Genomic DNA, 21509 nt, shown 5'->3' with positions numbered 1-21509 from the left:
AATTTATAAAATATTTTAATTATTGTAAGTAGTGATATGTGTTCATGAGCTTCCAAAAATGTATCAGCTACTTATGCATGTAACTTCCTATTGATCATCACTTTATTTTTTAATATTTTTTTAAAAACATCAACATATAATTTGATAAATATTATGAAAATAAATGCACATTTAAACGATAAATAAAATTGATTTGATTTTACTTAATTATAATAATTTTTTTATTATACTTCATTTTAAATTTGAAAGAATATATGTAACTCAATGTCCCATCGGCTCTCTGATAACCTGTTTTATAACGCCAAAGTTGAAGTTGAGAAGCTCTCACTTCTTGACTTGAGAGGTTTTAGAGTGGCTGAAACAGAGCGACCCTTGGGCTTAAGTAGAGCCAACCCTTATTCTCTATGCACGTTCGTCACTTTGTTAGTTACTCATCTCGATGGTATCAAGCTAACGTGAAACATAAACTTAGAAAGTATGCAACTGATGCTAGTTTTAAGAACTTGTGTAGTTGTGTGTACCAGTTTATGCTAACTGAAACTTTAGCAAAACTTTGCTTTCTTAAAATCTCACATTCACAAAACTTTAAACCTATGGTATCAACATATACGTGTTGCCGTTACTTCTTCCTCAAGAGGCACAGACATTAAAATTCTTGTAGCTTAAGATTCCAAACCAATTTAGCATACTAAAATCCAACAAACCTAGCTAGCTAGCTAGAGAAAAAGAAAACTAAATATAATATTATACAAAAAAGCAAGCAATATCGAAACGTACGAATCACTTCTCGTCCTCGTCCCATTGATAACTTTGTTGGATTCTTCTGCAAGGTTATGCAAAGAGAAGATAACCACAGTTCGTTGGATCGGTTTTAATGGTCAGCTGAGCGGAACAGTTTGTGCACTTGAAGTAGAACCTATAAATTTTAATCCCTAGGTATGTTTCTTCGGTGACTTGTTCTACACGGCTATTGAATTTGGTGCCCTCCGACATGTAATTACCACACTTGTTACAACGAGCAGGCACCGGAAGCATAAATCGAAGTTCTGCCATATCTTCACAACACAACGAATGGTTTGAATCAGGGTTTTAATTCTACTCTCTGCTTTAGAACTAAGAGCCTTGACCACCTCTCTTTATATAATACTCGAATTTTCCTTATCTTTAACAAACCGACTTTGATAAATAAAAGGAAAATAACCTTTTTTTTGTTTGGTTCAAAAAATAAAAGGAAACTAACTATTATCAGGTTTTTGTATTGTAAAATTGTCTATTATGTGTGTTTTAAATACGGCCGAATGTAGGTGGGCTTGTGATGTTTAGTTGTGGGCTTAGTGTCAATATCGGCTTCTCTGGACTACGCATAGACATAACGCTTAGTTCTAAAGAAGGATAAAAAAAAAATAATCTCAGCAGACGCGCATCTCTATAGACTTTTGACAGAGAAGAGAACCTCTAAGATCGGAATCCATGGAATCGCTCAAAGGAAAAGGGAAAGGATCGACGGGAGCTTCCTCCTATTCCAAGTTGGAGCTCCTCAAGGAATGGACCAATTGGTCTCTGAAGAAGGCCAAAGTCGCGACTCACTACGGCTTCATCCCTCTCATCATCGTCATCGGCATGAACTCCGATCCTAAGCCACATCTCTTCCAACTCCTTAGCCCTGTCTGATCCTCCTATTTCATCTATCATCTTCGTCAAAACCAGATCAATCAATCCTTTCCGATCTTCTCCGGGTTGGCTTATTCGTTAGATCTTCTTTATGTTCAGTAACTAAGTTCTCTATGGTTCTTGTCTGTATGGAATCAGTTAGTTTATGATAATGTTCATTTAGCAAGAACCAGTGATGCTTTTGATTAAGAATTGAAAGTTTATTTATGTTGTTTCTCATTATGCATCAAGTGTTCGAGTGTCTTCTTGTACCATCTTTACAAAACATCTGCTGAATTAGGTCGATCTTGTGGCTTCAAGTCACCACAAGCCAAACCTATTTGCAACATCTCTTCCTCTGTACCCATTTGCTTCATAAGCTCTATGTCTGTTATGAAGCTTATCCTGCTTGCCATATCCCTGTTAGAAGCTCCATTAACACCATGCCTGTGGACTTCCTTTTGTCTGTTATTTCTGGAGCATAACAGACCATCAGTGTGATTGCTCGGAACTCTCATAGTTCACAATTTATAGTCTCTTCTTTCTTTATATGTTAAGAGACTGAGGAATTAGGTCTTTTTGCTCCAAAGATACCTCAACTTGTTTCAAAACATTTTTTGTTGTTTTGTATAGATAAGAAAGAAGAAAAAAAACAACAACTCTTTGGTAAGGTGATGGGATGGGATGAGAGAAATGCACTTTGGTCCGATTATAAAAGGCCAAGAACAACCCAATTAAACCAATCAAAAATTACGATCCGAAATTTCAAATGTCTTGCTCGGTTTGGTTTAGAACGTACCAATTCGGTTTGGTTTATCAATAATACATAGAGCAAAACGGCACCGTTCTGAGTCCCATCGGCTCTCTTATAACCTCACGAAAAAATTACATGTAAACATCTTGAAGCCTTGTCCTTGTTACACAAACCGTAAACCTATCTTCTTTTCTTCCCCTCTTAAATTCATTATATGTTAAGGATTCAATACAACTTCCCAACCTATCTTGGGACCTAATTGTACAACCCGGAATACCGGATCAAAACAAACGATATAATAAAAAAAATATGTTAAGAAAAATATACACGATTCAAAAACGAAACGAAAATGAAATCATAAAGTCGAGAAGAACCTCTTTCCTTAACTTTTAATAGTCGTTCCGTTAGTGCGGCGGATCTATACGAATATGAGTCCAAAAAAAAACCATGGTAGCTTATCACACGGCACTTGTGAACAACCTGTACGAACTATTGAGTTATGAAACACTCTCGAACTACTTACGCCAAGGGATTTTTCCTGGATGTTTCTCGCAGTGAAAAAGGTTTCGATACGAAAAGTAGTAAATAATAAAGAAGAGAAGACGGGTATTTAAAGAAGAAATGAGAGTTCGAATTTCGTAACTGTCGGAGCACGTTAGCGAAATCTCTGAAATCTTGGGAGTGGAAAGTTGAGAAACTTTCTCTGCAAGATTTTCTTATGTTTTTGACTTGTTCTGATCTTTTGCGAACAGATAAACTTAATTTTTTTTAAAGACGAACTACATGTCATTTAAACACAAACATCATGTTGTTTTTTGAGTATTAAATGGGTAAAAAAAGTTGAGCTTAACTCGGTCCAAAAAGAATCTTATTGGCCCGGAGGCCTTCCACCAAGACCCAAGACCCAAGATCAAGCCCAAGCACTCGCCCACGCCCAATGGATGTGATTTTATAAAAATCGTAGGATTTGGATATGGTTTGGTTTATAACCGATTAAACCGAACAAAACCGATCATAAGTAGAAACATTTATAACGACACATGAAAACCTATAAGTTATTTTTTTTTTATTAATAACCACTACCATATTTTTTACAGTAATAAATAATCCCTAATTTGTAAAACATTTGAACTATAATTAAACAACAATTCATCGCAACCGAAGCTTCTTATTTTCTTAGTTTTCTTTTTTGATCTTTTTGCTTTATTTTAGCATTGACTAAATTGAAATAAAGATTATAAATTTTATGGACAACAATTAATGAAAATTCTTTACAACTTTTTTCTTATCTATAAACGAACAGAGTTTCGTGTTCAATCTAAGAAACATGACTCTGATAGAAAAACTTTTCTTTCGTGGTTCATGCTTCTGTTTTGTTTTTTATTTTTATTTTCAAAATTTCGAGCATTGATTTTAATTCTAGATTTGATTATTTTATTAGATGGTAAAAGCATTTTTTTTATTTGTTCATTCTTTTGTTTAAACATTTAATTTTTTTAATTAATGATAGCGTTGACAACATGACTCTAAAATTCATATAATATGATGGCAAACTAAATAATTATGTTTTTTTGGTATAAAACCGAATAAACCAAAACCCGACGGTATATAAACCGTACCGAAGTAAATATGGATTTAGAACGGTAGTTGTATTTTACTAACCGAAATACCGAAAAACCGAAAAAACCGAACCGGAACCGAACCGATATCCGGATTGAACACCCCTACGTAAACCTATCTTCTTTTCTTCCCATCTTAAATTCATTATATGTAAACGATTCAATACAACTTCCCAATCTATCTTGGGACCTAATTATAACAAACTCAAAAGCACAGCCCACTCTCTTAAACCAGTTAGTGACAAGGACCACAACAATCAACAAAAAGCAACCCATTAGAGGTGGCGGTTTTCTTTCACAAAGAGCTCAAATAGCCAAGACGGATGTCATTGTGAGACGTAAGATTGCACCTGTCCCCTTGTCTTGTAACACTTTGAGCGATGAAAGCAGCCTGTCAACCAAAGACTGGCCACTCTTGCGGACGAGATGCCGCATCAAATAAATCATCAAACTCACCTGCCATTATGATTTTTTATTGAAGCGTAAGTTGACCATACTCTCCACTCCCTTTATCCCATTCAAAGGCTATATTACACATCAGCCAATCCACTTGAGTAGAGCTCCATCTGACTCTATTTATCTCTTTACTCCTCACTTTTGCAATTCCGCAATTCCCATGCAAAAGTTAGGAATCAGGATATGCAATTCAAAAAAGTTGGGAAGATGCAAATTCAGCATATGCATGAGTTAGAAGTATGAGCCCAATAAAATCCAGAATCTAGAGAAAAATATATAAATACTCAAAGGTAAAATGTAGGGAAAAAATACAATAATCAGGTCCACGATGACACCCTTCAAGAAACTGTGAAAAGAGTATTATTAAAGATAGAAAATTCACAACATATGAATCTTGAAAAAGTTATTATTAGAGATAGAAAATTCACAACATATGAAGTCAGTTGAAAGCTTACACTATTTTTTCTACAACAAAGTTACGAATTACTGGAGAGTATCTACACAATATTAAAACGAAAAGAATTAGAAAACGAAAAAAAAGATTGTAAGCAAAATATGTATCTTAGTAGAGATATTCCAAAAAAATGTATGAGATACTTATGTATACATGTTAACTTTTTATTGATTTAGGGTTTTAAAAAAGTTATTTAGATACTAAGATATTATAAAGTTATTAATATTTCATCACAATAGATATTATAGAGAGTATTTCAACAATAATGATGCTTTTAGATTCCAATGATTCTCAATCATGATGTGTTTTATTATAAAACTGTCTTTGAGACATATTCTTTGTATAAAATACATCAAAATGTAGAAAAGATTAAGTGTAGTTAGGCTTTTGGGTCAGCTCCAAATGCACTATTTTCACACCTAAAAAGTTTATTGGTATCATGTCCACATTAGTAATGGCGTAAATGTCCGGATCTTTTTATGTTTTTCAGTAGCTATGTTTTCGAATGCTTTTTCTATGCTTCTTATACGCTCTCTATGGAATCAACTAAATTATGATGATGCGAGGTCGAACTCATGCATCGAATCTGTGTTCGCTGGGATTTTCTTATTCAAAGTTTCACGTTTGATTATTCTTCTTTAAGGATTGAAAGTATAAGCTATGTTGTTCCAATGTCTTGTGTCATCTTACAACCTCTGCTGCATGAGTTAATCTTGAGATTGATATCATGTTCTATAGCTATTATGATTATCATTCTAACCAGAACTGAGTTAAATTGTAATTTGCATATCATACCCTTGTTCTTAACAAACTATACTCTTGCAAAGTCTTGTGTTGACTAAGTTATACTGCAGTTTATACATTAGAGCTTAAGAGTGACAACTATACTGCAAGTCTTTGTATAATTGTATACACAACATAGTACAAAGAAAATGTCGATTAAAAATGAATATCAGCCTAAACTACAAAAGCCTAACCGCTTCTTTGATAAAATAGATGAAGCAACTCCTTTCTATTTGAAAACCTTAAGGATTCCAGAATCGCATCGACCATAAAGTGGAGCATCATCAGCAACAAATTTAACAAAAGAAACTGAGGAAATTGGTTTGTGTTGTATAATTGTATTCCAAATACTAATGCTCGACAGTGAGGAGACCTAAGCAATAGCTAGTTCAAAATGTGAAAAGATTGGGAGTAAACTCATAAAACCTCTAAGATGCCTCTTGTTATAATTTGGAAGCAACCGGGTAATGAGTCTACACTTTCGAAGAGGCCAAAGCTGACAATGTGATTTGGGTAACGAGTATTGCATCCTTACAAGGAAGCCTTTGCTTATATTATCACCAATAACACATTTGAAAGTTCACTGATAGTCTATTTCCGTTTTCCTCACCTTCGGATTCATTAAACATTGAAAGCCTCAAATTCAGAGTCTCATTCTCTATGTGACATAAGTTACTGTAGTACTTGATCCATAAAAGCACCATAAGAAGCCATAGAATGTGGAATTCTTCTTGACCGTTTGAAATTGTTTTGTTCTTTTTGCTCTCAACATTTATTGTTGTTTACAAATTGTGTAAGTTAAAAAAAAAGTGACTCTTTGGTAAGGTTTGTCTCTGATCAGTGGCGGACCCACAAAGGGAAGAGGAAGATCATATAGCATCCCATAGATATTAAAAAAAACAATTGTTTGGGCTTGGAGCATCATTACAGGAGGGACCCAAATTAAGTCCAGTATAAATTACTTTAGGGTTTAAACTTTAAAGACAAAGTTAAGGATTTTTGAATTTTTGTTGATTATTGGTAAGGACTTTTATGAGTCCTTAGAAAATTTTGATTGTTTATTTTAATAACTAAAATAAATGTAAAAGATAAGTTTTATATAAAACATTAAACATTGAAAACATAAAAAAAAATTACGAAGATGAAAAAAAAATTACAAAGTTGAATTAAAAAAAATTCAGAAACATGATAAACATTTTATTACATTAATAGAAACTTAAAAATTACATATTATTTTGAAGATGTCCAAATTTAGCCCATATATGTTCAATCAAATCATTTTTTAATTGTTGATGGACTTGTCTATCCCGGACTCTTGTTCGTCGTTGAAGCGTATTACCAAGATTTGTAGGCATTTCGACAGAATATGTGAGGTCCTCATTTTGTCCCTGTTGAAATTCTAAAAAGTCATACTGAGTGTATGAATCTCTTTCATCTTCGACAATCCTATGAAGCTATAGAAATTTATCAAGTACGACAGAAATGCATTTGATTCTATTAGACAAGTATATCTTAATATGAAAACAGTTTTTTTCGCATGAAAAATATAATAGAATGAGTTTCAAATCAGATACGCAGCAATGCCTAGCTTGCAAAATGGACCCGTTTAGAGTTTCAAAGCCATGAGTTACAATCGCAGAGAACCCTAATTTCCGATTCAATCCTCACAAACCCTAATTTCCGATTTTATTTACTCAAACAACAACCATTCAATCACAAACAACAATCATTCAGTCAATTAACAATACAATCGAATCTCACAACGAGGTACAAAGGAGTGAGCTTACCTTGTTTACAATCGATTCAATTGAGAGAAGGAGATCGCGATTCGGCGGATAGATAGGGAGAAGAGATGCGATACGCAGAGAGGTGGCAATTGTAAGCAAGATCGGAGAACGCGGTGTCGAGGTCGGTGTCGTCTCCTGCAATCGCTGTCGCCAGAGAAGGAGAGAAGATAGGCGAAAAAAATGAAGTCGATACTTCACGCGTTGTAACTCTCCCGATTCGGTCTTCCTCTCGGGTTACGACGCGTGTCCTTAAGGACGGGCATTAAACGTCTACTAATTAACAAACGAAAGCTTCGTCTCTAACTCACTTTTGTTTAAAAAAATAATAATTAGAGGTTAAGGACAGTGTTAAGGACACTGATAATGTTGCTCTTAGAAGTCATGGAAATTAAATAGCTTTGATGGTTAATTTTGTCTGTTGACACCCCTTAAATTCGGGTTCGATCCCTCCTTAACCCCATTTCACATTTTAATATTTTTCTTTAGTTATATATTGAACCCCCTTAAAATATCTATATTATTAAAAGAGAAGTACCCATTTGAAAATGTTCTTACTTCATTAATTAATCTCTCTTTTTTTTTTGCTTGTCTTTTTCAGTTGCATTTATGAAATATCCTAAAACGAATAAAACTGCCTAATTTATTATTTGTCTTTTCAGTTACATTAATGAAATATGCTTAAATAAATTTAAACTTCATATTTTATTGTTTGTCTTTTTCAGTTACCTTAATGAAATATATCCTTAAAATAAATTTGGACATAATATCATTTAATCAACCAAAAAAACCCATGAGTTATCTTTACGTGCATAATTTTAATAATGAAGATTTTTAAAAACGTGCATCATTAAAATGTTACCTAAAACATGCATCACTAATATATAACATGCATCAATAAAACTACAATTTGACTCACACAATTGTACGGATATTATTTTCAGTTGATTAAACTTAAAAATAATTATTTATTCAAAAAATATTTAAGAATGGCTATGTTTTTAAAAATTATCCCCTATATATTATTTGTGAAACATTACGACTTCTTTTTGTAGCCACGTGTCATCACTAGAATGATTCTTAGAATAATTAGAGAAATATGTTGGTCCATCTAATTATATAATAAGCTTTTTATTAAACTAACCATAAATTGATTATTAATGTCATTTATTATTTTTTTAAATAAAGATTACGAATTGCCTAATGTGGCTAAAGTATATATGACAATTAATAATTTTGAATAATAAAGATCTGATAAAAAAAAAATGTATCTTCTATCAAATTTATTTAATTTTAAACTATTAAAATAATTTAAAAAAATCACAATAACCATATTATAAAAATTTAGATTTTTCTGTATATGTTATATTTTGAATTTTAAAAAACGACTATAAATTTCTAAAACTGTTAAAAGTCTCACATTTAAATTTTCGTGAACCATGGTTTAAATTTTTTATTATGAAAAGATACAAATAATTACAAAATCATATAAGTAAGAAGATTCTATTAATAAATATTAAAATTAAATAGTTATATATATGTATGTATATTTAATATCGTTTAAATTAACTATATACCATATAAAATACATCAAATATTTTAATTCTGAAATTTTGTTTGAACAATTTTTTTTATAAAATATTTGAACAAATATTGACAACTTATAGTTAAATTTTAAACTTTGCAGAGAATTTTTTTAAAATTATAAATTAAAAAAACTATTAAACATCACATACTGAAATTTTTTGTTATCAGTTATTCAAAGTTTTTGTTATAAAAAGATACAAATGATAAAAAAAACAATATGAGTAGAAAAAATATTTAATAAATATCAATATTAAGAAAATAATATATATCTATGCTAATATCATTTAAATTTAATTATAGACCATATAAAATAAAAAGTGTCTGCTTAGATTAATAAAATTTATTTATGTTTTTACATCAATTTGATAATATACGTAATAGTTACTATTTTTTATTATTTTATAATATGTAAAAGAATATATAATAGGCAAAAATAATTTATATATAATGTTCATCAGTCTTAATCTAGTACTAGCGGATATGAATTTTCAGTTTTTAATTATTTATTTTATTAAATAATGTATTTGTAATATTCGTTTATATTATATTCATTAAGTAAATATTTTTTTTTTGCATCTTAAACTATCTATTTTTTTACGAATGTGTGATATCATATAAAAAATATAAAATAATGAGTATATAGTTAATTAGATAATTTTAAAAACAGAAAATAATCATGATTTTTGTTAACTGGACGGATCATTATTTATATGATATCGCACACGAAAGAAAAATTTCTGTTTTTAAAATTATCTAATTAACTCTATACTCATTTTTTTATATTTTTTATATGATATCACACATTCGTAAAAAAATAGATAGTTTAAGATACAAAAAAAAATATTTACTTAATGAATATAATATGAAAGAATATTACAAATACATTATTTAATAAAATAAATAATTAAAAACTGAAAATTCATACCCACGAGGATCTAGTAATCTATTAAATTAGAGTCATATTTGAAAATTACCTTGGCATGTTTTAAATTTGAGCTTATTAAAGAATGTTGTGACTAAACACTTCATATACCATTATACTTATTTATGAACAATTAATTTATTCTACCTTGATCATCGGGTACGTCAAACGAGTTAACCGATTTGAATTTTTCTTATCAAATCTAACCTGGTCATTAAACTATACTTATTCTCAATTATTTGTTCTTTTTTTGTGCGCACAAAATCCCAATTATTTGTTCTAACACACGAACACATGAACCTAAAAGATCATTTTCTTAATGTTTGAATCATCCAAAGTAACCCATTCAATAATTTTTGTTTCTTATGAAACAAACAAACACATGAACCTGTTCCTTGACCCTATCATCTTAATATGCTTTAACATTAATGAATCTTCCTCGGTGAAACTCATTTTCTCAACGTTTGAATCAAAGTAACACGTATTAGAATTTTGTTCTTCACGAAAAACATGAATCAATTAATCTACAACATCATTATTTAATTTTTTTTAACTATCCAATCTATTAATTTAGAGTTCTATTTTATCTACTATTAAAAGGTTGTCATTTTGAACTAAAATGAAATCATACATACCTAATTAATTATTAATTCCCAACAAAAAGCATGTCTATATATTGATAAATTAGGTAATTTTCTCTTTAATGTGTTTGTTCAACGTAGTTTGTTTTTAACTGGTTTATCCGCGTAATAATGAAAGACATCGAATTACTAAACCCAAATAATTGCGGAGTCAATGAAATTTTTACTGTGTAACAATAGGTTGATGACTACAATATATATGAAATCCATGCCTAAATTAACATTAAACTTACTGAAATTGTATTTATTAAATACTTATAGCAAAAGATTTCGTCAAATCTTTTAAATTGTAAAAAGCATAATCCGCGTTTTAAGATTCTAGTAAAAATTAATGCCGGGTCCGCCATTGTCTCTGATACGATGAGAGAAATGCACTTTGGTCAACCATACAAAGTCAAAGACTCAACGAACCAGTTAAACCAATTAAATTAATCAATAATTTGATTAGGAAGTTCAAATCACTAATTGCGTTTGGTTTAGATCGCACCAATTTGGTTTGGTTTATCAATATTATAGTAATATAGAGAAACGGCACCGTTCTGAGTCCATCAGCATCTTACAACCTCACCTAACGAAACGAGATTCAACTCTTCACCAGTTTGTTAAGTCGCCTTCCCCTTTGTCTCTTGGCTCCATCGACGAGTCCGTCACTTTCACCCTTATAAATATCTCCGCCACCCTCCCCGCATCACCAACCTCTCCCTACCAACTCTCTCAAATGGAGTCCGCCTCTCTCTCCCGCATTGGTCTCGCCGGCCTCGCCGTCATGGGCCAAAACCTCGCCCTGAACATCGCCGACAAAGGCTTCCCCATCTCGGTCTACAACCGAACCACCTCCAAAGTCGACGAAACCCTAGATCGCGCCTCCGAAGAAGGCAAGCTCCCAGTCTCCGGCCAATACTCCCCTCGCGACTTCGTCCTCTCCATCCAGCGCCCCAGATCCGTCATCATCCTCGTCAAAGCCGGCGCCCCCGTTGACCAGACCATCTCCGCCCTCTCCGAGTACATGGAGCCCGGTGACTGCATCATCGACGGCGGTAACGAGTGGTACCAGAACACAGAGCGACGAATCGTTGAAGCTGAGAAGAAAGGATTGCTCTACTTGGGGATGGGAGTCTCCGGAGGCGAGGAAGGGGCTCGTAACGGCCCCTCCCTCATGCCTGGAGGTTCTTTCCAGGCCTATAACAACGTTAAAGACATTCTCGAGAAAGTCGCCGCTCAGGTGGAGGACGGTCCCTGCGTGACTTATATAGGAGAAGGCGGATCTGGGAACTTCGTGAAAATGGTTCATAATGGGATCGAGTACGGTGACATGCAGCTCATTTCCGAGGCGTACGATGTTTTGAAGAACGTTGGGGGGTTAAGCAATGACGAGCTTGCGGAGATTTTTACAGAGTGGAACCGAGGTGAGCTGGAGAGTTTCTTGGTTGAGATTACTTCGGATATTTTTAGGGTTAAGGATGAGTTTGGGGATGGAGAGTTAGTTGATAAGATTTTGGATAAGACGGGAATGAAAGGAACCGGGAAATGGACTGTTCAGCAGGCGGCTGAGCTCTCAGTGGCGGCGCCGACTATCGCTGCCTCGTTGGATTGTAGGTACTTGAGTGGACTCAAGGACGAGAGGGAGAATGCTGCCAAAGTGTTGAAGGAAGCTGGGTTGAAGGAGGATATTGGTTCTGCATCTCATGGGATTGATAAAAAGAGGTTGATTGATGATGTGAGGCAAGCTTTGTACGCTTCTAAGATCTGTAGTTATGCTCAAGGGATGAATTTGCTTAGAGCTAAGAGTGTGGAGAAGGAGTGGAACTTGAATCTCGGCGAGATGGCTCGGATTTGGAAAGGAGGGTGTATTATCAGGGCGGTGTTCTTGGACAGGATCAAGAAAGCTTACCAGAGGAACCCGAACCTGGCGAGTTTGGTGGTTGATCCTGATTTCGCTAAAGAGATGGTTCAGAGGCAAGCTGCGTGGAGGAGAGTCGTGGGTTTGGCCATCTCTGCGGGAATAAGCACGCCGGGAATGTGCGCGAGTCTTGCCTACTTCGACACTTACAGGCGTGCGAGATTGCCTGCGAATCTGGTTCAGGCGCAGAGAGATCTCTTTGGAGCTCATACGTATGAGAGGACCGATCGTCCTGGTGCGTACCACACGGAATGGACTAAGCTTGCTAGGAAGGGGAATTAGATTGTTGAGGGTTATCCTCTCTTTCTCACGCTTTGTCTTGTGCTTAATTCTGAATTCAGTGTGTTTGCTTTTTCCCTAAAGCTTTTCATGTTGTGTAGGGCTTTGTTTCCATGATTTTAATCCTTTGAAAAAAAGATAGTTTCATGCTTTTGAAGGCATAGAAAACGAAAACAAAACAAACAAATTGTTTCCGCTTATTTTGTTCAGTTCTAATAAGAAATGCAATGCCCTGACTCTGTTTTTGCTGTCTGAGAGATTCTGTTTTTTAGGTTTTCTGTTCTGGTTCGTGTTTCTTTTAGGCAAGGGGTTCGAAGGGTTAGTTCCAAATTGTTAACGAGAGACGGAGCTTTCTTTAGAAATTGATTTGATTTACTGATGAACTTTTTCAGTTCCTGATAAATTTGAAGTTTCCTCCTAGAGTTTTATATATTCAAAAAAAGTCAAACTATGAACGTATTTGGGCTATATAGAAAGAGCCCATTTGATATTAGATCTTCTTCTACGACTTCATTTGAAGTTTCCTCCTCGAGTTTTCATATATACACTATTAAAAATTTAGAGGAAATTCTAACTTTACCTTAAATTTGATATTACTTTTATGATATTACTTTTCAAATTTACATTTAAATGATAATCATTTTAATAAATACCTTAAGTTTATTATGAAAAAACAAAATTAACTTTTATTTATAAATGTTTAAGAATAATTTATAAAAGTTTACAAATTCAATCTTACCCCTTAAATACTAATTCCTAAACAATAATCAGTAAACTTTTCTAAATCCAAATGTTATAATATTTTTATAAATTGTATTTTTGAATAGTTGCATCCAATTTAGTGTATTTCAAACAATTAATTTCTCAAAAATTTACGCTTCATATGATGAAATATGATTGTGTAATTCCGTTGGGATTTCATTAGTTTCTTGTTGGATATTCACCAGTAATTTTAAGTTCAAACTTCATGAAAAACCAAAATATAAATTAATTCAATAAGAAAAACACAGTAAAATTATTTATTATCTGTAAGATTCCTACACTGTTAAAAATAAATTTATTTTATTTTTTCTTTCAACTTTATATGAAATTAAACACTAACTATAAAATAATATTTTTAATTCACTCTAGTGAAGAAAAAGGCAAAAACCGGTCGACATATCAATATTTGTTATTTTTATTTATATTGGATAACCTAATACATTTTATCATGTCACAAACAGTAATAACAATTAATAAGGGCATAATTATCTCTAATTTTTAGAGGGTTTTTACACTAAAAGAGGTAGTGGCCCCCACAAATTTGCTAAGAGTAGGTCACAAAAGGGGTGAGTTAAGAACCGACTTTGATCTGTTTCTTGAACTGTTTGCGGGCTCTACTGACACGTGTTCTTGAACTGTTCGCGGGCCTTACTAACACGTGGCGGCCCGCGATTGGTTTTCTTTTTAATTTTTTTTTAAATCAGCGAAAACACAAAAAAAAAAAAAAAATTTCAAGGAACCCAAAAAGGGTTTCATCGATAATGATGGTTTAATATTATTTTTTCCTTTGATAAAGGTGTTTATTATTATAAATATTATTTGATTTTCAATGTTGATAAAAAAAATCAGGGTGAACAAGTATTCCTTTTATTCTTTTGATAAAAGCATCTCGTTGTTTTAGTTTTTTGCCAAATCATGGGCCGCCAATAACGCAATGAGCAACCCCTTTCCTTTTCCTGGCATATTCAGATTTACAATCCGTAGTTTCACATTTTTTTCCCTCCGTATGCCTCAATACAAGGTGGTAGTTCTCTTTTCTCAACAATCTCCATTACTCTTGTTATTATAATAGTTAAAACATAACTTTAGTCTTTGTATTTAAAATAGCAACTAATGTTTTTGGTAAACTTTATAAGCTTAGAGAGATTTTTTTTGCATATTTGTAGGAAAAAAAAACTTAAAGTATAAACATATTATTTCTTCATTATTGATTATTCTTGAAAAATTGCTAAACGTAACATTATAGAATTCGATATACAAATTATATCAGTGTATAAAATAATAAGTATCAGAATAACTTTAATTTTAAATTATTATTGAATATAATACTAAAATGGTAAATATAAATACAAACCGAACAGAAAAACTGTGAGCATAACAAGTCCAATAAGCTAAGGCTAAAAATCAATTTTCATCTTTTTTTTTTTTTTTTTTTGTCATCAGCATTACAGACTCATGTCTTAGATAATAAACTAAAGGTGTTTCAAAATTACAAAGACACAAGAGTATATTTAGGGGGAATTTCATGTTTACCATTTTCATGGTACCATTATTTATCTTTACCACCACTAAAATAATATTTCAAAAATATCTTCTTCGTTAAGTGGCAAAAGACTATTATACCCTTGTTCGAATTATACTTTTTCAAATTCGTATTTTTTTATAAATTTTTTTCTGATTTTTTTTTTAAAAATTTGTTTTTTCTAAAATTTGTTTTTGAAAATGGAAAATTATGTTTGAAACATTTTTTTAAAAAAAATTTCTATTTTTTTAGTATTTATTTATGTATTTATTAGAATCCTAAATTTCATATTCGAAAAATAATATCTCACCTCTCAACTCTAAACCCTAAGTCTTGATTAGTTAACCTTAGGATATAAATGTTTTTTGTCTTTCATTAAAAGTGAGGGTAAAATTGGTTAGTGTAAACATGAAATTTGATACTATGCATATGATATTTGTGGTAATTTCTCGTATATTTATAGATGAATCAAAAATTAAAACATATATAATTTAAGCTATGTATTTTCTAAAATTAGATTTAAAAAAATCTAATTTCACCAAAAAAATGTTTTTCAAAATTTCTAGTTTTTAGTTTCTTTTTTAGATAAAAAATTGATTTAGTTATTTTAAATTTATTTAAAATATTTATCGATATATACATGAAAACAACCGATTGTCAAAGCTCTGTGAGACGCTATATACAAAGTCTAGTTTCTACTACGTATTGTTTTTATTTACTCTTTGCTGAAGGAACCTTGCTTAATTCTGTTGCTATCAAGACAGAATTGTGATATATATAATATATTATATTATTATGTCATTTAGCCTGGACATATTCTGTCGTAGACTATGACGCTGAGAAGAAACAAGTTAGACATTAATATTTTCCTTCAATATTTTTCTTCCACAATATGATGGTACATAAACAAATAAGACTATGATGAGACATGAATGTCTCAAGGTTATTTGTTTCTTCCTCAAATATTAATATCTAGAATCTCAGAAGAGATGTTTTTTTTTTTTTTTTTTACGTCGAAAGACCATTCTATAACTCAAACTTGAGGTGGTCTGGGTAACCAAACCGGAATAGAACAACCAATAAAAAATAACTTCTTATGGAAGGATCTTGCAGTCCTAGCTAAAAAATCTGAAGTCTGATTGCGCGCCCGTGGAACATGAATGATGTTGAAGTCCGGGAAGCATATCTGTAACGTCTCTATCCTCTCCAATTCTGTCGCAAAGCTTGGCCAAGCCTGGGGGTTCTTTATCATTGCAATCGGCTTCTTGTAGTCTGTCCCGAAGCTCTGGCATGTTGAGTGTTGAAGCATATTTTCCATCGTCCACCGCAGTGCTTCTACTTCCGAATGCAAAGCTGATTCGCGTCGAGTGAAATTCTTTGTTCCCATAAGTTGAATGTTCCCAGCTCTGTCCATCCATACCCAGCCGCATCCACTAAAGTGAGCATAAGATGTCCAAGATCCATCTAACAAGCAAATATTACCCAAACGTATGACTTGGGATACCTCATGGATATTATCTTGAACCACTGGTTGTACCACTGGTTGTACCGCATCGTTAGCATCAAACAAGGCTTGGCATTCACTCTCTGCATGTCGAACTAGCTCCAAAGGATCTCTATCTATTCCCCTGAAGAGTTTGTCATTCCTAGCCTTCCAAATATACCATAATATTCAGGGATAGGGATCCCTGTCTTGTTCTGGCTCTCGATGATGCTATTCTTCCTCCAAAACAGATAATCCATATTTGTGTAGACGCTTGATACCGGAAATATATATGGGCTTGTTGGAGTCGATGATAATGACCAAAATTGAAGAGCTGGCGGACATTCAAAAAATGCATGGGTCACAGTTTCCTCTAATTCTCCGCATCTTGGACAGTAATTGTCACACTTCATATTGCGTCTTGTTAAGTTCTTCGTTACTGCCACATGACCAGTCACCAGTTGCCATATAAGATGACATATCTTCTTCGGCGCCTTTACCTTCCAGGCAGAGGCTTGGAGCCTTGTGATGCTTGGCTCTACAACTTCCTTCTCTACCGCTGGTTTTAATACATTCTGTGCCACCCAATATCCAGATTTACTGTGTATTGGCCATTCTTTGTGTAGTTCCAGCAGAAAGTATCTCGACGATGAGTTGAGCTTATGGTTCCAGATTTATACAACTTCCTTCTCTACCGCTGGTTTTAATACATTCTGTGCCACCCAATATCCAGATTTACTGTGTATTGGCCATTCTTTGTGTAGTTCCAGCAGAAAGTATCTCGACGATGAGTTGAGCTTATGGTTCCAGATTTATACAACTTCCTTCTCTACCGCTGGTTTTAATACATTATGTGCCACCCAATATCCAGATTTAATCGTGTATTGACCATTCTTTGTGTAGTTCCAGCAGAAAGTATCTCGACTATGAGTTGAGCTTATGGTTAAACTCCTTATGAGAGGTATGTCCTCAGGACTAACATAATTCTCCAGTAGACCAACATCCCACTCCTTCGATACCTGATCAATGAGATCGCTGACTCTCATATTAGGGTGCATGGCTGGCGCTATGGAGATAGCTGGTCTCGTAGGGGTCGTTGGAATCTAGGGATCCTCCCACACCTTGACTTCGTACCCTGAATGTATCTTCTGTCTGATCCCTAATAATAACAACTTCCTTGCTGCAGTAATGCTCTTCCACACATAGGATGGGCTGGTAGCAGTATTCACTCTTAGTGGAGAACTCAATCTATAGTATCTTCCATTCAATACCCGTGCAACCAGAGAATCAGGGAACTGAAGTAGCCTCCATAGTTATTTCGCCAATAGGGCCAGATTGAACTCATGGATCATACGAAAACCAATTCCACCCTCCACTCTTGGTAAACATACTTTCTCCCACTTCGCCCAGTGTATCCCTCTTTTTGGTGGATTTGAACTCCACCAGAACTGTGCAATGGCACTGGCAAGGTTTTCACAAATCTCCAATGGGAGCAGAAAAGTAGACATAACGTATGTCGGTAGAGATGTTTTGTACATATTTTGCTGCGTTATAAGATGTGTGTTGTTTGAAAAGGAATCTCTTCAGAAAGGAGTTGGGACAAGACTTAAACCATCTAAACCAAGATAATATAAAGACTTTTAGATAATAAAACAGACAATTATGACTATCGGATTGTAACATTTTAATTTTTTTTTAAATATGTAAAAATTATGAAATTATATGTTTGTTACATTATAAAAGATGTATTGTTTAAATATATAACTGTTCAGGAAAGAGCTGCCAAATATAATTTTCTTGGTGAGATCAACATTTATAGCAAGAATATTTTATATCCCTTAGATCATAAAAACAAAAAATTATGACCGTTGGATTGAAAAAAAAAATTTCCTATAAAAAAAAGATAATGTCAACAAGTACAAAATTTGGTATATATAGATAGAGAAAATTACTAGAATATATAAGAAAAGTTGGTTTATTACTAGAGTATTATACATCTTTTTTAAATTACTATAATGTTTGGATACACCTAGTAAATGACAATAAGGGCGTTTGGTTAGTTTTTTTTTAATTGAAATTATTTTTAAACACAAAATCCACATCAGTAATTAACAATCCACATAAGCAAAATAGAATCAAACCGTCTCCTTCTCCACAACTACATAGGGGTTAAAAAAAAGAAACGAAGAACATTGTCGTGTACTTCGTCTTCCTCGAACTATCTCTCTGTCGTTGATACTGTGTCTTCTCTGATATCGTTTTTCCCGAAATCGTCGTCTTCAATCGTTTGTACGAAATCGTCTTCGCCGCATTCTTATCTACGAGTTTGTCTTTTCCTGTAGGATGTCGCGACGTTATATATTGTGTTTTGGTTGAGTTTGTGGGTCAGTTATATATTATATTTCATCTTAGTTATATATTTTGTTGCGACTGAGATAGGGTTATGTTGCGGCTGTGATATGGTTGAGGGTTTTGTTGCGTCTGAGTTAGGGTTTTGTTGCGACTGAGTTAGGGCTATGTTATGACTGAGTAATTGTTATGTTATGGCTGAGTTATCGCTATGTCGTGACTGAGGAATTGTTATGTTATGGCTTAGTTATTGTTATGTTGTTGCTGAGTTATTTTTATTTTGTTGAGTTATTGTTATGTTATGGCTGTGTTATTGTTATCTTGTGGCTGGTTTATTTTTGGGTTATATGATCAGATGGATGTTGCTGAAATTAAATCACGGGATTTCCCTCCAAGACTTTACCCTGAAGGGTCTTCTAACCTAGAAAAAAAGATATTAATCACAATTTCCGTCTAGGAAATTTCCCCCACATTAGAGAAACAATAGGACTTGATGTGTGGGAAGAACTGGTGAACTCTCCCATTGGAGTAGTTGCTAGGCTAGCTGGACGCGAAAGCATATGGTCTGGTAGGATCGTACACTATTTACTATGTAGACAGCTGCGAGTACATAAGAAGGAGATATGGTGTCTCGTGGTTGATGAGGCTATAAGGTTTAGCTTGCTCGAGTTTGGTGAGATCACTGGGTTAAACACATGCCCATTGCCAACAGAAAGTTTTGAACCTGATCAATACAAAGAATTTTGGGAGGAGTTGAAGGTGCCGCTTGGGATGGGACCCAAGTTAGATGAACTGAGGGAAGCATTAGCGTTCTGTCCGCTTTGGAGTTTTGAAAAGCGTAAGTGGTTGGGGCTGCTACTTCTTCAAGCCATGGGAGTCTATTGTTTGCATCACAATTCAAGGATACCTTTTGAAAGTGCAATAAGGGTATTCGACGATGAAGCCATGGGGTCGTATCCATGGGGTCGGACTGCATACGAAGTTCTCATTGACTCTATTAAAACGTTGGCACCAGAAGGAGGGTCATACACAATAAGCGGCATGACCGTCGCGTTATTGATTTGGGCGTATGAATCCGTCGCCTGCGTCGGTGAGAGTTTTGGGAGAGTGGTGAATAATGAAGATGTTCCGCTTTTGCGATGGGGTGGAAAGCGTACACGTGCAAGTTTTGATAACTTGTTGGCTGCCGAAATCAAAGAACATGGCGAGGTAAGGTTTAACGCTGTGTTTTTAATTTTTTGATGGCTGATTTATTATATTTGATGGCTGATTTATTATTTTGATGGCTGAGTTATGTGTTATAACCTGGTGTTGCAGGTGCGTGTGAGGAGAATGGTTTTGAAGGACTCAATTGAAGAGATGTTTCCTAAATGGCCGGGTGAACCTGACGACCCACAACTCGTTAGCTTGATAACAAACATACATGCAGGTAGATTTGTGAAAGGTTTTTGGAAAGTCCAGGGGAATGCGCAGGGGAAGGGGAATGAGAAGAAGAAGAAAATGAAGGGTGGAGTTTCGTCAGAAGCTGAGCCACCCACTAAGAAGCAGAAGAAAGTTAAGACAAAGAATGAAGTGAACAACATTGAGGGTTAAGCTGCTGCAACGGGAAAGGGTTCTAGCGAGGAGGAAGGTAGCAAAGATTTGGAGAACAAAGCGACTATGGCGACCATTGTGAGTACTCTGGAGAATATTTCCAGAAAATTTGATCAGATTGACTCACGGTTTGACGCTTACGAGTTAGAACGGAACAGACCATTGATGGACCAGAAGACCATTGATGACATGGTGAAAGCTTTAGTGGAGGAGCGTCTGAAAATTGTAGGGAAAATTCCCGAAAACTATGATAACCTCTCAAACGGCGGCGAAGAAGAATCTTTGCCATCACCGCAGCAGAATACGCAGCAGAAGTATGTCAATAGTCCATCGTTAGTCGGCGAGACTCCTGGTAAGGATACATGGGTGAAAAGGACTTTGGCTGATGATATCTTGCATATTTGCATTGCTTTAAGTCTCCATTTTGCACATAATGATCATATAGATTAGGAATTTAGCATCTTTAGGATTCATATTGCATTCATATGTCTTTATCAGGTATTGGAGTGTCCTATGGAGTGATTGGAGGTGTTTGGAAACATTTTGGTTAAAAAGGAGTGAATAATGAACATTTTTCCGGATCTGACGAGTTCAACTCGGGTTAAGCCAACACGGGTTCACTCACCCGCATCGCCGAGTCGAGAGGACGTAACATGAGCTCCAGCGCGGGTCGAACAACGCGGGATCCATTACCCGCGCGCATGAAGAAGCAGCATCATCGACGATCCAACGCGGCTTGGATCACGCGGGATGGCCTACCCGCACGCACGAGAATGGAGCTTCTCGACGTCTTGACGCAGGTTGAGCTCACGCGGGTTCCCTTACCCGCATCACGAAGAGAAGGAACCGATAGAGTCACGCGGGATGGAGCCACACGGGATCGCCTACCCGCGCGCATGAGTAGAAGCCTTGACGACGATCCGACGCGGGTTGGCTGACGTGGGTTGTGCCCGTCCATTTCTACCCGAGTC

At 34.5% G+C, this 21509-nt stretch overlaps 3 protein-coding genes across 3 annotated transcripts in view; all 3 read left to right on the top strand.

Moving 5' to 3' along the window:
- Positions 1–11226: 11226 nt before the first annotated feature.
- On the top strand, positions 11227–13068 carry LOC106342558 (6-phosphogluconate dehydrogenase, decarboxylating 2, chloroplastic). The gene has a single exon (XM_013781530.1). The coding sequence runs from the start codon at positions 11369–11371 to the stop codon at positions 12830–12832; it is 1464 nt and encodes a 487-aa protein (XP_013636984.1). The 5' UTR covers positions 11227–11368; the 3' UTR covers positions 12833–13068.
- Positions 13069–19300: 6232 nt separating this feature from the next.
- On the top strand, positions 19301–20538 carry LOC106338839. Its single transcript, XM_013777723.1, has 3 exons — positions 19301–19356; positions 19422–20154; positions 20263–20538. The coding sequence occupies exons 1-3, from the start codon at positions 19301–19303 to the stop codon at positions 20536–20538; spliced, it is 1065 nt and encodes a 354-aa protein (XP_013633177.1).
- Positions 20539–20604: 66 nt separating this feature from the next.
- The window catches only part of LOC106338838, a 4258-nt gene continuing 3353 nt past the window's right edge, over positions 20605–21509 (top strand). The window contains exon 1 of the mRNA XM_013777722.1: positions 20605–20890. Within this exon, the coding sequence (XP_013633176.1) occupies positions 20605–20890 (286 nt within the window). The remainder of the gene's footprint in view (positions 20891–21509) is intronic.

Source organism: Brassica oleracea, chromosome C4 (assembly GCF_000695525.1).
Source record: "Brassica oleracea var. oleracea cultivar TO1000 chromosome C4, BOL, whole genome shotgun sequence".
Lineage (NCBI taxonomy): Eukaryota > Viridiplantae > Streptophyta > Magnoliopsida > Brassicales > Brassicaceae > Brassica > Brassica oleracea.
The sequence above is the reverse complement of the archived record's forward strand: the minus strand, read 5'-3'. Positions and strand labels throughout refer to the sequence as shown.